The 19459-nt window shown below is 38.1% G+C and overlaps 2 protein-coding genes across 3 annotated transcripts in view; one reads left to right on the top strand and one right to left on the bottom strand.

The window, feature by feature from the left end:
• The first annotated feature begins 412 nt into the window (after positions 1–412).
• Positions 413–5676, top strand: LOC117229633 (uncharacterized). Of its 2 annotated transcripts, none has more exons than XM_076520064.1 (5): positions 413–1216; positions 1992–2585; positions 4262–4369; positions 4753–4931; positions 5246–5429. In XM_076520064.1, exons 1-5 carry the CDS (start codon positions 977–979, stop codon positions 5283–5285), a joined length of 1161 nt encoding a protein of 386 aa, XP_076376179.1. In that variant the 5' UTR covers positions 413–976; the 3' UTR covers positions 5286–5429. The 2 variants fall into 2 exon arrangements, with proteins under 2 accessions (XP_076376179.1, XP_076376180.1); XM_076520065.1 differs by lacking the exon at positions 5246–5429 and adding an exon at positions 5498–5676 and having other exon boundaries at positions 417–1216; positions 4753–4905.
• A 736-nt stretch (positions 5677–6412) lies between these two features.
• The window catches only part of LOC117229494 (unconventional myosin-Ie), a 39496-nt gene continuing 26449 nt past the window's right edge, over positions 6413–19459 (bottom strand). The window contains exons 11-21 of the mRNA XM_033486004.2: positions 15110–15280; positions 14622–14788; positions 14038–14251; positions 13688–13918; positions 13151–13435; positions 12893–13048; positions 12672–12811; positions 12442–12593; positions 9704–10057; positions 8115–8447; positions 6413–7878 (exon numbers count right to left, since the gene is read on the bottom strand). Coding sequence (XP_033341895.2) covers positions 7802–7878; positions 8115–8447; positions 9704–10057; positions 12442–12593; positions 12672–12811; positions 12893–13048; positions 13151–13435; positions 13688–13918; positions 14038–14251; positions 14622–14788; positions 15110–15280 — 2280 coding nt within the window. The 3' untranslated portion in view covers positions 6413–7801. The remainder of the gene's footprint in view (positions 7879–8114; positions 8448–9703; positions 10058–12441; positions 12594–12671; positions 12812–12892; positions 13049–13150; positions 13436–13687; positions 13919–14037; positions 14252–14621; positions 14789–15109; positions 15281–19459) is intronic.

Below are 19459 nucleotides of genomic sequence, written 5' to 3' on the forward strand. Positions count from 1 at the left end.
CCGTACGTGGTACACAGCAAAGTTGCATTGTTTAATTTGTATATAATAGTTATGAAACATATTTATTTTATCTATAGTTTATCTATTTTATCTTTGTATGATCCATAACAACTTTTCATTTAAGTCAGCACAGATAGGATTAATCACTTAATGCACAAATATTTTTATCTATACGTATCATTCAATTTTTAAACGTATTTTCATTCGCTGTGTGTCACTTATAAAACTGTTTCGTTCACAATTTCTCTAGTAATTGCTATGACTGTAACTTCCATGTACTAAGCATTGTAAAGCATTGTAACTGATAGCATTGTTGAGCATTGTAAATGATACTGTAGCACGATTAACATTCGATTCTATAAAGATCTAGATCATAATTCGCGATTCGTGATTTCTCAAAAAAACTGACGTACCTGATCGACCCATTCGAGGCACTATTCCAGGAAACTGCGATGCAACAATCCACTGATTCGCTCGCTGCAGTTCATGCTATCCTACTACCCTCTGTGACACAGCGCGATCGTTGCAATCTGTCGTTTACTGTACAGAACTCGTCTTCATCCATTCTAACTTGTTCACTATTCACATTTCCACACGTTGCGAATTCCTACAAATTCCCCTCTTCCGTACCACATAATATCTCAATAAAAGTATCCCCTAGCATTCTGAAAATCGTAAGAACCGATTTACTGTGCATGATCATTCGTAATCGCGAACGTCCTGCAATATCTAATCCAGTAAAGAAATCCAGCGTATTGAACGCGATGAATTCTTTAACATCTCTGATTTTCATGGAGCAATTCAACGGAATTTAAGGGCGCTGAATTGGTTGAACGATGATCGATCGTTCCGTAATCGCGAACATAAGTAGAGGGATATAGCGCCCGTTACAATCGCACGAGCATTAGGTGCATTTCACAAAAGATCGCCGTTGGTACTTCGCGAATACCGACAGGATTTCTGTACATTTTCAACTATGTCGCGGGAAATGTTAGTCTACGAAAAGTACACGTATCTTGTAGAACGTATGCTTAGGTTATACGGACTGTATCCACACCAGCAGGGCATTATCATATACCTACCAATTTTTATGCTGCTGGGGTATGTCTATCTGTTCTGTGCCATGGCAAATTTTTTCCGCCTTCATATCAAAGAGATCAGTGCAGTTATCGCAACATTCAGTCTGCTTAGTACTACCATGAATTTAGGCATAAAGGTACCTTCATTGTTTTTAAAAGAAACACAGCAAAGAAGAAGTTGGAACAACATATTCTTTAAAAGTCTCAAAAAAATCAACATATACATTTAATGAAATCTAGAGTACTTCATCTGTTTTCAGTTAGTGTACTCACTAGATCATTCAGTTCATGGAATTAAAATACCGGAAAATTGAGAAGTTTGTAGTATGAAATGTGTTATCAAACTATTGGAAGCGTTTCGCAAAAGAGTGTGAATCATACTTGCTAAAAATTGTCGGTAACAATTGCTCGAAAATGTTTCATTTTTGTGTACAAGTTCAGCGCCAATTAGGGAGAATTTACTGTAGTTACTATTTGAAACCGATAAATATTTAAAAGTATGGGATAGTAACGACGTATTATTGTCAACATTCAAATTATGAAATAAAAAGGTATCCCTTACATTAATTATTCTGCTTCGTACAACAGATGTAGATCATTTTTATGGTGCACACTAATCAGCAATTTAGTTCGTCGTTTCTTAGTCTCCCGAAATAGGATCAACAAATTAAGAACTGAAGGAAATGGTGAATTTTTGTAACAACATTTACGTGTGAATTAACCAAGTATGTATATCGAAAAGCAAAAGAATCATGTTTAAAAGTATTGAAACCATACGAAACTTCATCATTCTATTACTGACAATTAAACAGTCCATCAAGTCTGAACTTCTTTTTTGCGTTTCGAAGACAACTGCGAGATTTTTATGAATGAAGATGAATACTACAGGCGTTTTTTGATCTCTCGTTCCAGTTGCTACGCTTCATTCTTCGTCGTGAAAAGCTAAAACGAATATACGACACGCTTGAGATACTTTACCAGGAGTCAGTGATGAAGCAGCCATCGGGATCAGCAGCTTTTGGATATCTGTTCATCTGTTATCGACTAGCATCCTCTTTATACGTCATCAATTTGTTTACCATATCCCTACTTGTGACTAAACCGCTGATAGTAATTGTATTTCGGAACGGGGCTCACACGTACGTGGTACCATCAGCTTACCCATGGCCGATCACGACGACTTTTAGCTACGCGTTGCATTATATGGCGGAGGCGACAGTTGTTTTCTCGTTTATATTCGTAAGCGCCGGAGTGGACACGTTTTTCATGATGTGCGCGCTCCGCGTGTGCTCCGTGCTAAGGGCGATGGCCGTCGAACTGGAAGAATTGACAAAGCGATCGAATGATACGGAAGCTCATAGACGACTTTTGCGGAAATGCGTCGACAGACACGCTACGTTGGTCGCGTGCGGGGACGGTATACAAGAGGTTTACGCGCCTGTTGTTCTGTCGTTTACCTTGACGAACGGTATAGGCATGTGTTCTATGATATTCGAGATTCTTCGGGTGAGTATTGTTATGTCTTCAGTAGAATCCGATTCGTTATACGAAATAGTTAACTTTTTTTGTATTAACCCTTTGCACTCCGCTGTCCCCTCTCGTGGGACATCGTAATTCTAGCATATCACTCGGATGTCCCCTCTCGTGGGACATTAAAGTTTATTAGTGATTACGGGGAATTGAGTTATTTCAGCGCAATTTTTTGCGACATGCATGTTTCCCTGAAGTTTTCTCTTGAAGTGGCACAAGAAATCAAATCAAAATATAGTAAAATTACTAAGATATATACAAGAAATGTCGGCGGGTTTTGACGAGAACGTGAGAGGCGTGCTCACGACGGTCCGAGCACTTCAAAGGCGCCATTTGAAAAGAGCGATAAGGCAAGTTTGTAGAAGAAAGGTCGGTATGCGAACATAGCACGCACTGTATAGTGAGATTTATAATCATAAAATCTGGAGGAAAAGATTTTCAAAGCTGAACTCAGTCTGGTTTGAAGCGTCGAGCGGTATAGATAGATCTAACGGAGTGAGAAAATCGGAAAAGTGATTCTTCTCTTGGTAAAAGTTTTTTTTGGTAAATATCATCTTGTGAGTTAGTAATAACAATTAGAAATTTTCAACCTATGTATTTATTCATATTTTTTATTAGAACAATGGCAAAACGTTCAAACACGAATGAGTCTCATGACACAAGTAGTAGTGAAGATGAGCTCCAGATAGACGTTTATACAAATATGTTAGAAAGACTAACTGTAGAAGGTTTTCTCCTACAGTTAGTCTATCGTTTTGATAGCAGTGATAGTGATATCGTCCAAGCAACAAGGCGACGAGAGAAAGAGTTCGCATAGATAGGGATTACAACAACAAAACAGAATTATAAAACAAACAATAACAAAATTATAAAAAATAAAATATTGATTTTTTTGCAAATTTCTTGATTTCAGCCAATTCATGTAAGTCCAATGTCATTATAATATATTAGTTAGTTCCAAAACCATACTAAATAATACGAGGGTCTGTAAATGCCCGTTTCTGTCGAAAAGTGGCGCTGAGTAGCTGGTAGCCAACGTCCAGAATGGTTCGGAGTGCTAAGGGTTAACTCGTCAAGTCAAGTGTCGAATATTAACTCCAAAAATTGTGACATTATTGTAACCCAAACTACTGAAACTAAAATTTACCATTGGAAATATTCATCCAATCCTTCCTCTCTCACTCGCACGCATTGCCGCTATATGCGCATCCCGAATGTGGGATGCACATTCTATTTCACTCAACCTTGACGTCACCTACAGTCGACCTCTGTCACCGTCATCAGCCAAATAACGTGTTAGTTACTAATGGAGAGTCCTACGTGGAGCTAAAGAGGGGTATGTTGCCCTCGAGAGTGCAGCCTAAAGTCTGCCTATCGGCGTTTGCCCTGGTCTGAAAATCGTTGCCCACGCGGGCAAGTTGTTGAACAGGTCTGGTCTAGACTATAACGACAATTACCAATCGGTTTGTAAAGTAGGATTTTGGAGTATCAAATCGAAATGAAGTATCAGCGTAGGATCAAAACTGTGCTTCAATCAGAAGATGATTGGATGAAACAAAACAATATATCCATGAATTGGACATAAGAGTCGCCATAAGCTTACTAATAATAAAATTTGCTCTTATTCTTTATGAATTTTGTCTCTCTTGCAGGCTGAGGAAATACCAATCGAGAAAGTTTGCGTTTTAGTCCTCTACATTCTCTCGAAAACGATCCAAACGTTGATTTATGCCTGGCCCGGAAATATGATCACTTCTGAGGTTTGTATCACGTATTGCAGTGCGGAAAACGCATCATAAAGTATAACAAATAGCATAACAACATCACCGGATATAATATCAAGCTATAAAGACATTAGAAGAATTTAAGCATATTCTTACATTATACCGAGTTTCTTAAAATTGTAAAGAAAAGAAATACATTCGGTTTAACACTTCGGTTTCACACTTAACGCACAATCTACTTGTTAGAAAATCGTTATCTTGCATAAAGATCCGCAGTCTAGTAATGAATGCATAAAATGCACATCGAAGAAGGATTTAACCTCAAGATAAAATGGTGTTTGAAACATAAGTATAGAATTTATACATCTTCCCCATTCTTCTCCTCGAACTACATGGTCGAATTGCTTTTCTCCGGACAGAGCGAAGCTTTTTGTGACGAGATTTTCTATAACAACTGGTACGAGCGTTCGGATACTCAAACTGGGAAACTTTGCGTTACAATATTATCGCAGAGGCTGATGGTTCTGAAAGTGTTCAACATACTCGAGATTACCTTAGATCTCTTTGCAAAGGTAGAACGATCTTATGGCATTACGAGGTATGGACAAAATAATATAAATATAAATTATTTGTCTGATTCTTTGTCAAAATTTGCATTATCACTTATTATAGAAACTCTTTTAATATTCATGTACCCGATCTACTGTCGCTACCATTATGGAGAACAGTGCTGCAGTTTCAAGTGTTGTTCATTAGTAATTCGTTGCTAATATAATATAATATAATATTTATTTACATATAAATAATATTTTATATATTATATAATATTATATTATTATATAATATTATATATAATTATATAATATTTTATATAATTATATAATATTTTATATAATATTTTTTCTTTTGAAGAATAAAAGGAAGTCTCATATTGGACGAACAAGAACTGTAATATAAAATCGTGCTGCCAAATCTAATTATAACATGGGGCACGAGATGAGTCGTCTAGAAAATTGACACAATAATAGATGAAACTATCGATTAAAATGTAAATGTAAATAATACTAGCAGCAGTGTCTCTAAAATAGAAATAAAAATCTCTATTTGTCCAAACCTCGCGCATCGACACCTCGAGACTTGATATTGAGTAACGTGTACTTTCAGATTATTAATAAAACGATATCTTACTACTTCTTGTTGGTGACGCTTGATAATGATGAATAACGGAGAGAATAAAATTTTCTGTTTTTGACGATAATGTGAACGAGAGCTAAGGTGGATACAACTTCTTGGAAATATATCGTAGTAGAGAAAATAAATCACCAAAGTTTGTTTTGATTTGACACAGTGGTAATCTTCTGTTTGATCAGAAATTATTTAATGACAGATCCTTCTGCTTTAATCCTCCGACTACTGAAGCACGGCCTCCTGTGCCGGAACCATTTTTGACTCACATTTATATTCTACGAATACACGTTTCGACCATTTCCACTTTTGCTCGCCATGATTCCGGCACAGTAGACGGAAAGTTAAACCAGAGTGAATGCCAGCATTTAAAACCATGACTGACTCGTATCAATTTTGGTAATTTTTTACGAGACACTTACTCATTTACTCACTCTTGTAGGGGAGTTTTACGATGGAAAAACGTGTTGGCCCCACACACACAAATGAAGCGGTTGTACAAACGCTGCTCATTGCGACCTACAAAAGTTATTCACCGATTCTTGATTACCATTTCAGATGACTCCTCTACGCACATTGCACGAAACTTTCTCCGACTCTTGAAGAAATATTAAAAGCGTAGCGACTGACGGCAGTTTAATCAAAATCTCAAGAACTTCAAATCGTTCAACTTACAAAGTGCAATATCTGCTAGCCCTTTAATAAAAATTCTATGAAGTTCAAATCGTTTAAGTTTCCCGTGCACATTCGTTAATGCTCTGCGTCGTGTAATTTACAAAACAGCAGAATGTATCTGGCCTAATGCATTATTCGACTCTGTGAACAGCTAAAAAAAATTGAAGGATGATGGAGTAGTAAAGGCTCGATTGATATGCTTGTAATCAAAGACCAAGATTGAGAGTGATAAGGGTAGTTACACAAATTATCGTGCCTTTATTGATTGCGATAAAATTGTTCGTACACCTTCATCGATGTCAAAGGAGTTGCCGTTGTATCAAGACTTGTATCTTCGGGAAGAACGACGTTTTTTGCCAGAAAGTTTACTGCAACAACTGGGTGAGGACATAAGTGCTATTACCAGTAAACTCACGCTCACGATACTGATCAGAGATCAGTGATCCTGAAGGCGTGCAGATTAGTGGCGGTTACTGTTCATCTCTTCACCAAGGTTGAGTAATCTCATTATTGTATTAGGTTGTCTCAAAAGTTAATTCTATTTTTCATTAATACGCAGAACGCGTGAATTTGTATGTATGCATGTGCTCGTACTATTCAACGACAACTTAATAATTTTTAAGATCTAATGACTGCAAATGTATATTTTCAAATTATGAATAGATTTCTTTTCGGTAACGCTTGACGCTGGTAAATAACAGGAGGAAGTATAGAAATATATTTTCTGCTTCCAGAGGTGTACACAAACGTTAGGATTATTGGGTCTTTCCGTGAATGAAATCCATCCATCACAAGAATCTTCCACCTGTTTTTTTCTTGTTGATAATATGACGCTACTTTTCGTTGATTTCATGAACATGTGTGTTTATTGAACTTATTTCAGTAACTTCGAGTATTGTATGCTCTCAAATATTCTTAACATTTCACTACATAGTCCTGTATTATGGTTTCCCAACTTGGCAGTATTACTTCTTACATTTATTGAATAAATAGAAAACAAATATAAGTGTTTGTGTGAATTAATATTTCGTAAACTTAACGTTAATCTTAGGTACTTTATGATAATACAATTTCCAGGATCGCGTCGACACTTTCGACATTGTTAAGCGTAGCTTGATTCTTAAATAAACGTGAATGTACGATGTTTCTGTTTGGAATTCGTTCTTTAATTATAAATAACAATATAAACTTTTTCCCTATATTTCATAACATTCTCGTGCTTCTAAAAGGCGAGTGATCTCGCGGTAAGAAAAATTGTAAACTTCTCGTTTCGCGATTAGAAAACACAACGGGTTTAACAGACGACCAGATTCAACAGTATAAAAGGTAATAGGCTACTTAAATTAATGTTTGGTAACTTCTATTGACTATTCGGACTTTAAGCGTCGATTTCTAAAACTGCATCGCGCTTTCCTCTGAAACAATGATCGTATAAAAATTTCCCTAATTCCGCGAGAAATCTCGACGAACGGTAAATGCTCCATGCAATTTTAGAACGAAAACTTAACGCTAGCCACGGATTATTTTCTTTCGTATGAAATTCTATCTTCGGTATGAAATGTACTGTTCAAAAATGATTCGATGCGACAGTTCTACGTGTGCTACATTTCACAGCTTCTTTATGTAGTTCGCTGGAAAAAGTCCTGTCCTTCCTTTCAATCTTCCCTGCCACCAACCACCTTCGTCTGAAACAGACAGTAATTAATTGGTGAGAGACTACACAGTTATTGTTATTATGTATAAAATTGTTAAGATTGTTATTGTCACAAGATCACTCATATTACTGGATTCTAGCTCCGTCGTCCAAGTGTTAAATAATACTGTAGTTATAAAAGTTTTTAAAAATCGTTTCATAATCAGAAGATCAAATTGGCGAAGTAAAGATTTTACGAGAAACAGGGATCAAATAAGAGAAACTTACGCTCTTTGAGTATTTCAAGGATGTCACCTTCCTTCAGCTCCAATTCGTCAAGATCCTGCGGATTATAGTCGTACAAAGCCTTCCCTTTTGGTAGACTAGGTAGAGCTGGTTTTTGCGGTATCGGTTTCACGATCGAGGTAGCACGAGGTGCATGCGCTCTTTGCGGTTTCTTTAATACTGACTTGGTGTTGTTCTCATTTCCCGTTTGCATCTCTTTATTGCAACCCGTACTGTTGTCGGCAGCATTCGTCGAGGGAAGTTTGAACGCAGGCGACATTGTTGGTGTACCAGGGGGTGGGGGTTCCGAAGGCGGTGGGGGAAATCTCAAGAAACCTGTTTCATTAATTAATATGAGGGTGAAACCTCGCGAATTGCATTGATATAAATCCTCTCATAATCGTACTTTCAAAATTAACAATTTTTATTCTATAAAGTCTGTGTTAATCTAAGCTTTTATCAAATTTCATTTAAACGGCTTAATTATTTCCAATATTCTTAGCATGGTATTTTTCTAATTTTGGTTTTATTATGACCCAAATATACAAGATGAAAAATATTAATGATTATCTCGAAACCTTGAAAAATGGGATTATAAGAAGAATTTCTTCTTTATTATACAGTGATTGCTCCCACGAACCTAATCGTGTTTATAATTAATAACTTTTTTCTATTATCAATACACGTTCAAGCAAATTGTCTGCATTGATTTCATGTTAAACATGACTATTTTTGCAAATAGAATAAGTCGAATATTTGTTACTTCAAATGTTTCTTACTGTGAAGAAAATGTGTGTGCCAAAAATAAAACAAAATTTTACCAATTTGTGCGTTCAAAAAGTATTTTGAGGATATAGAATAGTCAGGAGACGTTCCTGCACTTATATCGAGCAAAAAGGGATTATTCATTACTGTAAATATAAAGAATAGATGATTCTTGCCGCATTTTGCGTAAGGTACGAATCATTTACTCTTTAAAATGTCAGAATAACGCCATTACACGTAGTGACAAAACGCTCAAACTGTTCGTCAAAATCAATTGTCGATAATTTTCTCTATAAGCTTCAGCGTTTCACCGCTACATCTAGTGGCTCTAAATGTAACTTTTTATGGGTCTTGCCCAGTGGCGCCACTACATGAATTGGCCCTGTTCAGACGTTATACAGCAGAAAATTCATGCCCGATTTTACATCAACTTTTATAGGGGAAGCAGCACGAATCATTTGCTTCTGTTCAATTCTTTATATCTAATTAATTACAACACAAATATGCGAAAAATTTAAATAGGTACGTTGTTGGAGCTCTTTTCTGGACCATCTAATTATAAAAGTGAAAATAAATGCAAAATCGTATCAAACAATCAATAAATCGTGATCTTTAGTTCGGAGAAAAGTTATTTCACTATCAGGATATACTTTGAAGGCATCTTGTAACGCTCTTCCATGAAAATTAGTTAATACTAAATTTACTATAATAATAATTCAGTCTTATAATTCTTACAAACACGTACCAAATACTTTTAATGCTCGTTAGGTGTAATATCAATTTATAATGAATGATTGATAAATGATGGATATTCACACAGAACTTACCCCTGGCTGCTCCCTTCGGATTGGTGAACATGCCCATAAGTGGCATATTACTTTCTATCTTATTTGGCTGCTTAGATAATTGGGTCTTCTTTTGTACTTCTGTGGTTGGTACATTCGTACGTATGAGTGGTGTAGGTTTTGAGGGCCTGGGAATCAGCAAAGCGGGCCTTTCGGTTGGCACACCTGGCCTAGAGGGTGTCTTTTCATCATTGGTCACCGTTTTGTGCACATTTGGAATACGTTCCGCATTTGCTGGTCTTGGAGCCGATCGCGTTGGTCTCATCCCAGTCATTTGAGGAGTGGACGATGGGAAATTTTGATGCGGGTGTACGCTAGTACGTTGTGCACTCGGTTCTGAAATATTGATGGAAATGTGCTAATTAATTGATCGGAACTAATAATAATACAATTATTAGCAGATTGCGGATCTTTATACAAAACAAAAATTGTCTTCGCGAATTGCAAGATGCTGAGAACTACATAGATATTTGTTTCTATTCATAATGATTTTAACTAGTTTTCAAGAGTACAAGAATATTTTCAAATTCTTTATACAGGGTGTCCCACAATTATTTTAACAGCCGAAAATGAGGGGTAGCTGAGGTCATTTGAAGTAACTTTTTCCTTTGCGAAAATGCAATCCGCGGCTTTGTTTACGAGTTATTAACGAAAAACACTGGCCAATGAGAGGTGACGGTGCGAGAGAGAGGGTCCGCGAGAGAGTCCGCAGCACGAGGCTTTGACAGAAGGTCGGGACGGACTCGAGCCGCGTTCGAAGTATTGAACAAGTCACAAAGCGAGAACTTTCCGGATTTTTTTAACTACATAACAGTGATATTTTTAAGAAAAACGCTGTTCACCTTTACTTTAGAACGTCTGAAGAATATTCACTAATTTTTCGGACTCGAAATAATATGTAGTTTAACCGTGACAGTCGTTTTAATTTTCTGGTGTGCATGACTCCTTATGTGTACCATATGAAATTTTTATGCAAGGTGTACAGTGAAGATTAACAAAGTTCGTAAATGATATTTTAATTTAAATAATTCCGTGTACGAACAGAATTCAACGAACGATTCGCAAAGCTGATTTAATAATAAATAATCGCGTTAAGGTACGTAAAGGATTTGTTTTTTAGAGAAATATGAAAAATATTATCGATAAGAAACTCACCCATTTAGTTGAGGATGCATTTGCTGACTCGTACGTACTGACCTCGTACAACGAACAGCTGATCCCAGGTCGATGACCGCAACATTCGAGGGATACTGTCGGTGGAACCTCTGGTATGGTTATTTGCGAAGTTCACTTACACTGCACTGTCACCAAACACTGATCAGTTATTTAATCACTGATAATCCGAATCACTTGTGGATATTTAAGAAAGATCACTGAGACTCGTTCGCGGATAATCGTTTATTCGACGCGTTCGTTCGGAAGTCGACGTTTCACTGCCGAAAAATTCAGGCCTTGACTGTGGGTCCTTGTTGTTCTTCGTTCGGCCGTCCGAGGAAATGACACTCGATACCATTTTCTTCGCACGGCCATTAATTACGTTCTAAGAGCGCAGGGTGACAGCGGGTCGGACACAGTTTACGTCTCGGCATATCTTGTTTATTTCATTTGGCGGTACCCTGCGCTTCGAAGAAAATAGTATCGGCTGTTATTTCCTCGGACGGCCGAAAGACGAACGACAAGGGCCCACGGTCGAGGCCTCGATTTTTTGGCAGTGAAACGTCGACTTCCGAACGAACGCGTCGAATAAACGATTATCCGCGAACGAGTCTCAGTGATCTTTCTTAAATATCCACAAGTGATTCGGATTATCAGTGATTAATTAAGTGATCAGTGTTTAGTGACAGTGCAGTGAAAGATCAGCTGTACGTTGTACAAGGTCAGTGCCCTTCGACATCATGAATTTCAGCCAGCAAATGCATCCTCAACTAAATGGGTGAGTTTCTTACTGATAATATTTTTCATATCTCTCTAATAAACAAATCCTTTACGTCCCTTATTTATTATTAAATCAGCTTTGCAAATCATTCGTTAATCTTCACTGTACACCTTGCATAAAAATTTCATATGGTATACACGAGGTGTCATGCACACCAGAAAATTAAAACAGCTGTCACGGTTAAACTTCATATTATTTCGGGTCCGAAAAATTAGTAAATATTCTTCAGACGTTCTAAAGTACACGAGGTGTCATGCACACCAGAAAATTAAAACAGCTGTCACGGTTAAACTTCATATTATTTCGGGTCCGAAAAATTAGTAAATATTCTTCAGACGTTCTAAAGTAAAGGTGAACAGCGTTTTTCTTCAAAATATCACTGTTATGTAGTTAAAAAAATCCGGAAAGTTCTCGCTTCGTGACTTGTTCAATACTTCGAACGCGGCTCGAGTCCGTCCCGACCTTCTGTCAAAGCCTCGTGCTGCGGACTCTCTCGCGGACCCTCTCTCTCGCACCGTCACCTCTCATTGGCCAGTGTTTTTCGTTAATAACTCGTAAACAAAGCCGCGGATTGCATTTTCGCAAAGGAAAAAGTTACTTCAAATGACCTCAGCTACCCCTCATTTTCGGCTGTTAAAATAATTGTGGGACACCCTGTATATTCTTGTTATTTTGAATTTCTCTGCATTTCTCCCCAGCTTTCTCAAATATATGTAAAATCTACAGTTTATTTATAACGATAGAAGGTGACACGATATATTCAAAGATGTAAGAAACAACGAACTCGTAGTGTTAGGCAATCCTGGGCCAATCCACACGTTCAAAGTCTTCCCGCTGGGTTTCAAGATTTCCTTATTGCCGTAATCAACTTGCGTGAATATTACTTGTCTCGTCCCTCCGCCACCCCAGCCTTCTTTCTTCACTTTAAATTCTAAACTGTAAAAGGGATAGTATGAATACAGTGTGAACAATCTAGTCATCATTCTTATCTTATCGTACAAAAAAAAATCGTACTTGTTACTAAATTTTCTATTCAATATGTGTCCGGTTTCTTCCACATATCTTTTACTCAGTGCAATTAAAAATTCCGTCTTGAATGTCGATTCCAATAAACTGGCGTAATCCTCTTTCGTGTGAATAATAAGAAAATCGTCCTGCAATGATTATTGTATTCTTCATTTGTATGGTTTTTAAATAATGACGGAAACAATGATGGTTTTGAATTCAGCATTTACCTGAAGTGTACTTAACGAGATATGACTAATTTGATTGAATGCTAGTTTACGTTTTATAACTTCTACTAATCTCCCTTTTTCTGGGCCTTTTTTTATTCGCTCGCGCCCAATCAGATAAAGAGATTTGTTGGTGAGAATGAGATCTCTTCTGCTCATCTGTAATCAGCATTTTGTGCATTACTATGTGCGTGTTCAATCGATTGAATTTCAGAAGTCACTGTGTACTTATTTTATTTACAAACTTTTCCAAGATAATACCTTGAATCTTCTGTCGTATTTTTTCACCACTTCCGCGAAGCAGACTTTCTCTCTCCGTCCGATTAATTGAATTATCTGCGGTTTGCCTTCTAACCCGATATAATCGCCCATGAAATTCCTATTCAAACTGGCTCGTCTACGCTCCTTATGGCCGAAAAGCAAATCTGCAGCTTCCTGCTTTTGCTGAGCTTGCCTTTTCCAAGCGAAATACTTTTTAAACGCTTTTTGAATCACTCTGGCGTACATGTTATATTTTCGATCCCTTGCTTCCTCCAACATAAATAGCTGTGAGCATAAAATAATGCATTAATATATAAATTACTTGAATACATTCTTCGAACTGTACGGGCATATCTTAATGTATTCATTAATTGAAAAAAAAACAGATAATTGCGTGCATGAATTGTAACTTGAATTGCTTGAAATAATTCAACAGGATTTTAACAATTCCTTAAATGAATTTATTGTTTTGCATTTTTGTTATAAGTTTAATTACGAGATGAAGAGTTTAGTGTTTAACAGTATCGTTATACTCACGCATTCGGGAAGTTTGATGAACAATTTCATCCTGCCGAGCTGATATTGCGACCGATCAATATGAAGACTTCCTAATATCCATTCCACCCCTTGCTTGTCATCGCCGGACCAATGTGGCCACGTTTGCTTCGTCAAAATTGCATACCTATGCAGGAATTTCGAGAACGGCCTCCTGTACGCAAAACCTGCCCTGCGTACTCTGATGTTCTCTTTTAAACCTAAATATTCCACCTAAGACGACAAACCGAATGAAGTTACCAAATATTTTCTCAATGACTGGAGACAGCGAGAAACTGTTCGATGAATACGTTAAGGATCAGACAAGTTAGCAAGCTTCCCGAAAGGTTTACCTGGTGTTTCACTCTGACTGCATCCCAGTCTCTAGGTTTCTTCGTCTCATTCGGTTTGATGCACCGAATATAATGCGGAGTGCATCTCATCAGCTGATTCACTAATTGACTAGCCTGTGTTCGAATTTTGCTGCCGGCAGTGGTCGGCCTCGATTTAAGCGTCTTTGTTCTCTGAGTTTGGTTCTCTTGTGGATACAGTTTTCGAATCAGAGAACTATAATGTTATAGTCACAATAAAAAAAATACATTGACAGAGATTTGTAAAAATAACGGTGCGCACAACTGTTCGTTATACAGTAATTTCTCCCTGATTCGCACTCGTATTGCGCATACAAATGGATAATTTGAGTTTATAGTTACCGATTGTCAAACAACTATGAAAACGAGATATAATAATCGTGTCTCCTCTTCCCAAATTGTCCATCTTTGTGCACAATCTGTGCGCGAATTAGGGAGAAATTACTGTATTCGTTATCTAAGTGATAGATAATCGAACGAAAATACATTAAACTAAGTACGTTAGGAACTTTGCTTATGGTCGCGTCAACTATTCATTAGCGGCTCGATTGATGAGAGTAACTTACTTTGAACTTGTCTGCATCAGTTCCACGACGTCCAAAAACAGTACGTCCCGGTTTTTGTCACAAAATCCGTCTACGGAATAGGAAACTGCTCCAGCGTAATGGGACACAGAGAATCCGTCGCTTGTGGTCTGAAAGTGTTCGTGCTTGTTCGCTGCCACTGCAAGTTTCTGTAAACGTTAGCAACATTAATTGAAGGAGCGAACGAAATGAGATACGGCGTACAGGTTCTAGTAAATCACCGTTGCCAATTAGTAGTAATAATGTGGATTTAATAAAAAAAAATAAATAAATCTCGCGAAGTGGTGCGAATTTCTTCCGTAGAAGTAAACGTATCCTGGGTCGACGAACTTATAAATAAACAATGCTTCTCAAAGGCTATGTAGCGCGAGTAACCGGGTGAAGATGATCGAGAATCCCGTCGAAGGAGGACGAAAGCAATGTAAGTTGAATATCATTTCTAATGTTTCATCGAGGTAGAATGCTTTTACCTTTTGCAAATCCGCGTCAGCCCCGGTGCTACCACCATGGAGAGTGGCGCAGACATCATCGAGGACCAAGAAAAGTCCTGGAGGACGCTTGCTTTCGAGAAGTTCGACGACGATTGCATTATTGAAGTACTCTATCGGCGTCCATGTTATATTTTCGGCAATATACTCCTCCTAAAAGCATAAATTAATGCTGTCGTTAGGAAATAACTCAATGTTTCAATGTACAGTGCCTCTTAATTTGTGCAAAACAAAACTTAAACAACTTTTATTTTAATTTTCACCATAAACAGGTTTAACCATTAAGATTTCACTTGCACGTTGAATAAAGGGACCAGCATAAACATTTCAGCGCGTTTTCAGGTTTTCTGAAAGTTTAGAACAATAAGAAATCAAGAAACGGGAGACCTGTTATGCAGATCGCGTCAGTGAAAAGCGGCATTGCCGACGGAGCGTTAATTGAAATTAATACGAGAATATTGAGTGCGCCAATAAATATGTAAATGTCGAGTTGCGAACATTAACGGCGCTTTGAACTGATTCTCACGAGTGACGATGGTTCGTCGTCTAAACAATCTCCTCGGCGAATTAGCGCATCATAACGCAACGATTATGTAAACGCTGCAAAAAGATGGTTAATTGCGTGCCACCGAGAACGCATCGCTCACACGGAAACAATTTCTATATCGTCGCAATGGAAAGGAAAAGCGTAATAACGCGATGCTTAGCCACTTTTAAAATGGCTTTCCATTTTAGGCGGCTAGAACAATTTAGAAACCGGTTGATGCTACACAGACACGAACGAAGCATGCTTCTCGATGGTATTTCAACGCAGTACACATGTTCCCTAATACGTGCGAACAATTCTGTGTACCCTAGAAATGTGAAAAGTGCGGCCGTGTGAACAATTTTTACGACGCTGCCCTGTACCTTTGACCTGCAACTGCAAGTTTAACTTTCGAATTTAGTTTATGTATATTTTCCAATTGCTGTGTCACGTTCATTATTAAAAATAAAACAGCGAAATTGTGCATTTGTTCTAACGTTTTGAAAGTAACAGAGCAGAATTGTGCATTTGTTGCAGCGCTTTAGAAATAACGAAAACATCGGTGACAGAAAAATAAATTGTAAGGGAGTTTTTTAAATTTCCAGATGAACGCAATTGTTTGCGGTTACTCGTGTTCGTCTACTGCACGAGCGTATCTCGATTTCCATCGATTCACAGAGCGACTGCTACATTTGGTGGTATGTAATTGAAGGGAAATAAATCCACAATTATAATACAATGGACCGCGGAGACTTCCATTTTCTGTTCTACTGCAAACCGTAAAATGTCATAAACGATCAAACATTTCCGAGTGATTGCGTACGCTGTTACATGGCTGTTGAGTCACTGCGTGCGGGTGTTTCTTAAGTTTACATTTGCCTGCTGCCGCGGTACCGAAACCAGGCGGAACGCGTAAGAATCCGTTGCGTTTGCAGTTAATTTTAGAAGTTGAATAATTACCGTTGATCTTTTTGCGCGAGTTTTCTTGGTACATCGGGCTGTTTCATTTCCATAATGGCAACAATGCGACGAAAACGCAGATGGAGATTTGTGCCGTGTATGGGGAGAGAATCGTGAACGAACTCGTATATGGGAAGTCGTCCTCGAAATTTCCCTTTGCTTCTTCTAACACGTTTATGGCTTAATTGACAATGTCTTAATTGACGATGTCTTATTTGACAATAGCTTCATTGCATACATTTTCCAGTTCATATGAAACTTGTGGAGTTACTTGTGAAAAACGTAAAAATTGCCTTCTCCCGTATTTCGAATTTTTTATTACATTTTCGAGCTTGCTTCCTTGAAATCAGCTACGATGTTCTTATTAGACCTCGTACTGTCAGCCCATGAACTGAACCGACTACTGGAAAATAAGAATTGAGATATACCGATGTAAAATGAAGCCTCCTACTTATTGTATATTTGATGGTCTGAATTTAACGTTTCGTAAATAACGAGCTCGAGAGTAATATGCACAACGAGAAATCCAGTTATATGAACATCAGCTACGAACGAAGTAATAAACAAGTAGTGAAAGGCGGGATTAGTGGACTCTCAACCAATTATCTAAATCATCTTGTCCTCCAACTGGTTTGAATGAATGGAGTCCTACCATAAACTGATGATAAGGAAAAGTAGCATGAACGAACATGTCTCATCCAATACAGTCTTCGCTAAAAGTACCAGACATTCCATAAAACAGTGCGTTCTTCTTATACTGTGCGCTTGTCATCAGTCCAAAGAACGCATCCATTGTAATCGAAACCTTAGAAGTCTACAACTTACAGACTTCATGGATCAAATCGGAGGTCGACAAATAAGATGTTTAAGAACTTACGAGCTATAAATTTTTAAGTCTAGTGTTTTGCCCATTCTTCGTCGTTCTAAGCTTTGTTCTATGAGCAGTTCAGACATAATTCGGCTGGAAAGGAAACTCAGTTTTTACAGATAAATCACACGATTGGAAAATTCTGTAAACATTGTGGAAAGTATCAAAATCTACGGCAATCTATCTATCTATCTTTAAGATGAAACAAGCTATGAATTTTAAAGTATGAAACTTTTTGTCTACTCTTCGATACACTAATTTCCCATAGACAAAAGTAAACATTGGAGAACACAGTAAGAATGCCGAGTGCAGTAATTTCTCCCTATTTCGCGCTTAAATTCTGCACAAAAATGGACAATTTGGAAAGAGGACAATTGTTGATAGTTGTTGACACTGCAAGGCTCAATCTGAGCGAGAATTAGAGAAAAATTACTGCAGTATGCAAATCGACGTTCCTCTGGTATAATTCCGACACGTCTCCCTTTCATCTGTTCGTCGTCGCACGTTGCCCGGCCGGCCATAATTCGTCTGAAAACGGACCCATTGTACCACAACGTTGGTCCCGGTCGCCACAGCGCCGGGAACATGTGAAATTCGCAAGTGTATTCCGCGAAACGGTACGAAAGGGCGATAAAGAGTCATTGTTGTCCGATGATCCGCGTTATTTATTTTCGCACGAGTGGCTTTGTTAAGATCCGCGGCGCGGTGGCCTATCTTTTGTTCGAATCTCTCACGATCCACATCGATAAAGCTCCTCCGCGGTTCCGCTCCGAATCGTGGCTAGACGATCAGAACCCGCGACAAAAGGCGGCTCCGGAGCCGGGCAATTTCGTCGTCTCATAGCTCTCTCGCGTTTTTTCTGCGCGGTCTAGTTGCGGCGAGCATCGAGAGGTGACGGCAAAAGTGGTACGATTCTTTTCGTCTTAGCCCGTGCCCGAGGTAACGATTCTACTTCACGTTACGACGACCTCCTTACCGGGATCTCGGCCCGTTAATGGCACGAACCTACCTTTCTCGCGGTTCCTCTGTTTCCCCGCCAGGTAAACCCAACTGCGACACGAAACCTTTAACCATTGCCGCGGCGAACCTGCGACGGTTCGCGTGCCCCGCAGCTTTCGAAAGCTTTCCGGAAAGCTCGTGTTTCCTATTCGACTGGCGCAGCTGTCTCGAAAATTCCGTGAAATCGGGATACAGTAATTTCTCCCTAATTCGCGCTCAGATCGCGCACAAAAATGGACAATTTGGGAAGAGTAGATGCGATTATTCGAGCCTCGCGGCTCGTTTCTATAGTCGCCGATTGTCAATAACTATAAAAACGAGCAGGGAGGCTCGAATAATCGTAACTTCTCTTCCCAAATTGTTCATTTTTGTTTGCAAGCTGCGGGACAATCGGAGAGAATTTACTGTATATCAAAAATTGTCAGGGAAACCGAAGCATTCGGATAATAGAATAGTTGCATTATTATAGGAATAAATTAAATCTTCATCGATCCAACTCTATTCGACCGATTAATACTTTCACTGCCAGGTCAGCGATCTCGAAAGTTCAGTAAAATCAAAATATAATAAAATCAAAATACTTCAGTAAAAGATCAAAATACTTGAATCATCCGAAATTATTAGGGAAACCTAAGTGTTCGGATAGTAGAACAGTCGGTCAATTAAAGTACTAGGATAAATCTTTACTGATTTATGCGACGAATAACATTGTGATTTAGTCAATGAAGTAAAAAAATTGCAAAATCGAGTTCTATTATACTCATCACTTTTTCAAGCGTTTTGCGTTTTGTTCCGCTTTGTTTTTATGGTAAACAGCGCTTACGAAACGTGTAAACTGTGGAACGTACCGAGGACTTGGGATTTTAATAATTTTATCATTTAATACTGTTATCACCCATCCTTCAATTGTGTAAAGTGGCAAAAAACTTCATTATAAAAATACTGCAATATAGCTGAAAATAATATAATTTAGAGCTGA

This window comes from Megalopta genalis, chromosome 3, assembly GCF_051020955.1.
Source record: "Megalopta genalis isolate 19385.01 chromosome 3, iyMegGena1_principal, whole genome shotgun sequence".
Classification (NCBI taxonomy): Eukaryota; Metazoa; Arthropoda; class Insecta; order Hymenoptera; family Halictidae; genus Megalopta; species Megalopta genalis.

Bases quoted from the DNA above. Each gene is read 5' to 3' on its own strand.
- LOC117229633 (XM_076520064.1), top strand. From the start codon at position 977: ATGTCGCGGGAAATGTTAGTCTACGAAAAGTACACGTATCTTGTAGAA. The intron at 1,217-1,991 runs GTACCTTCATTG...CTCTCGTTCCAG, and splicing joins CCATGAATTTAGGCATAAAG to TTGCTACGCTTCATTCTTCG. The intron at 2,586-4,261 runs GTGAGTATTGTT...TCTCTCTTGCAG, and splicing joins TGATATTCGAGATTCTTCGG to GCTGAGGAAATACCAATCGA.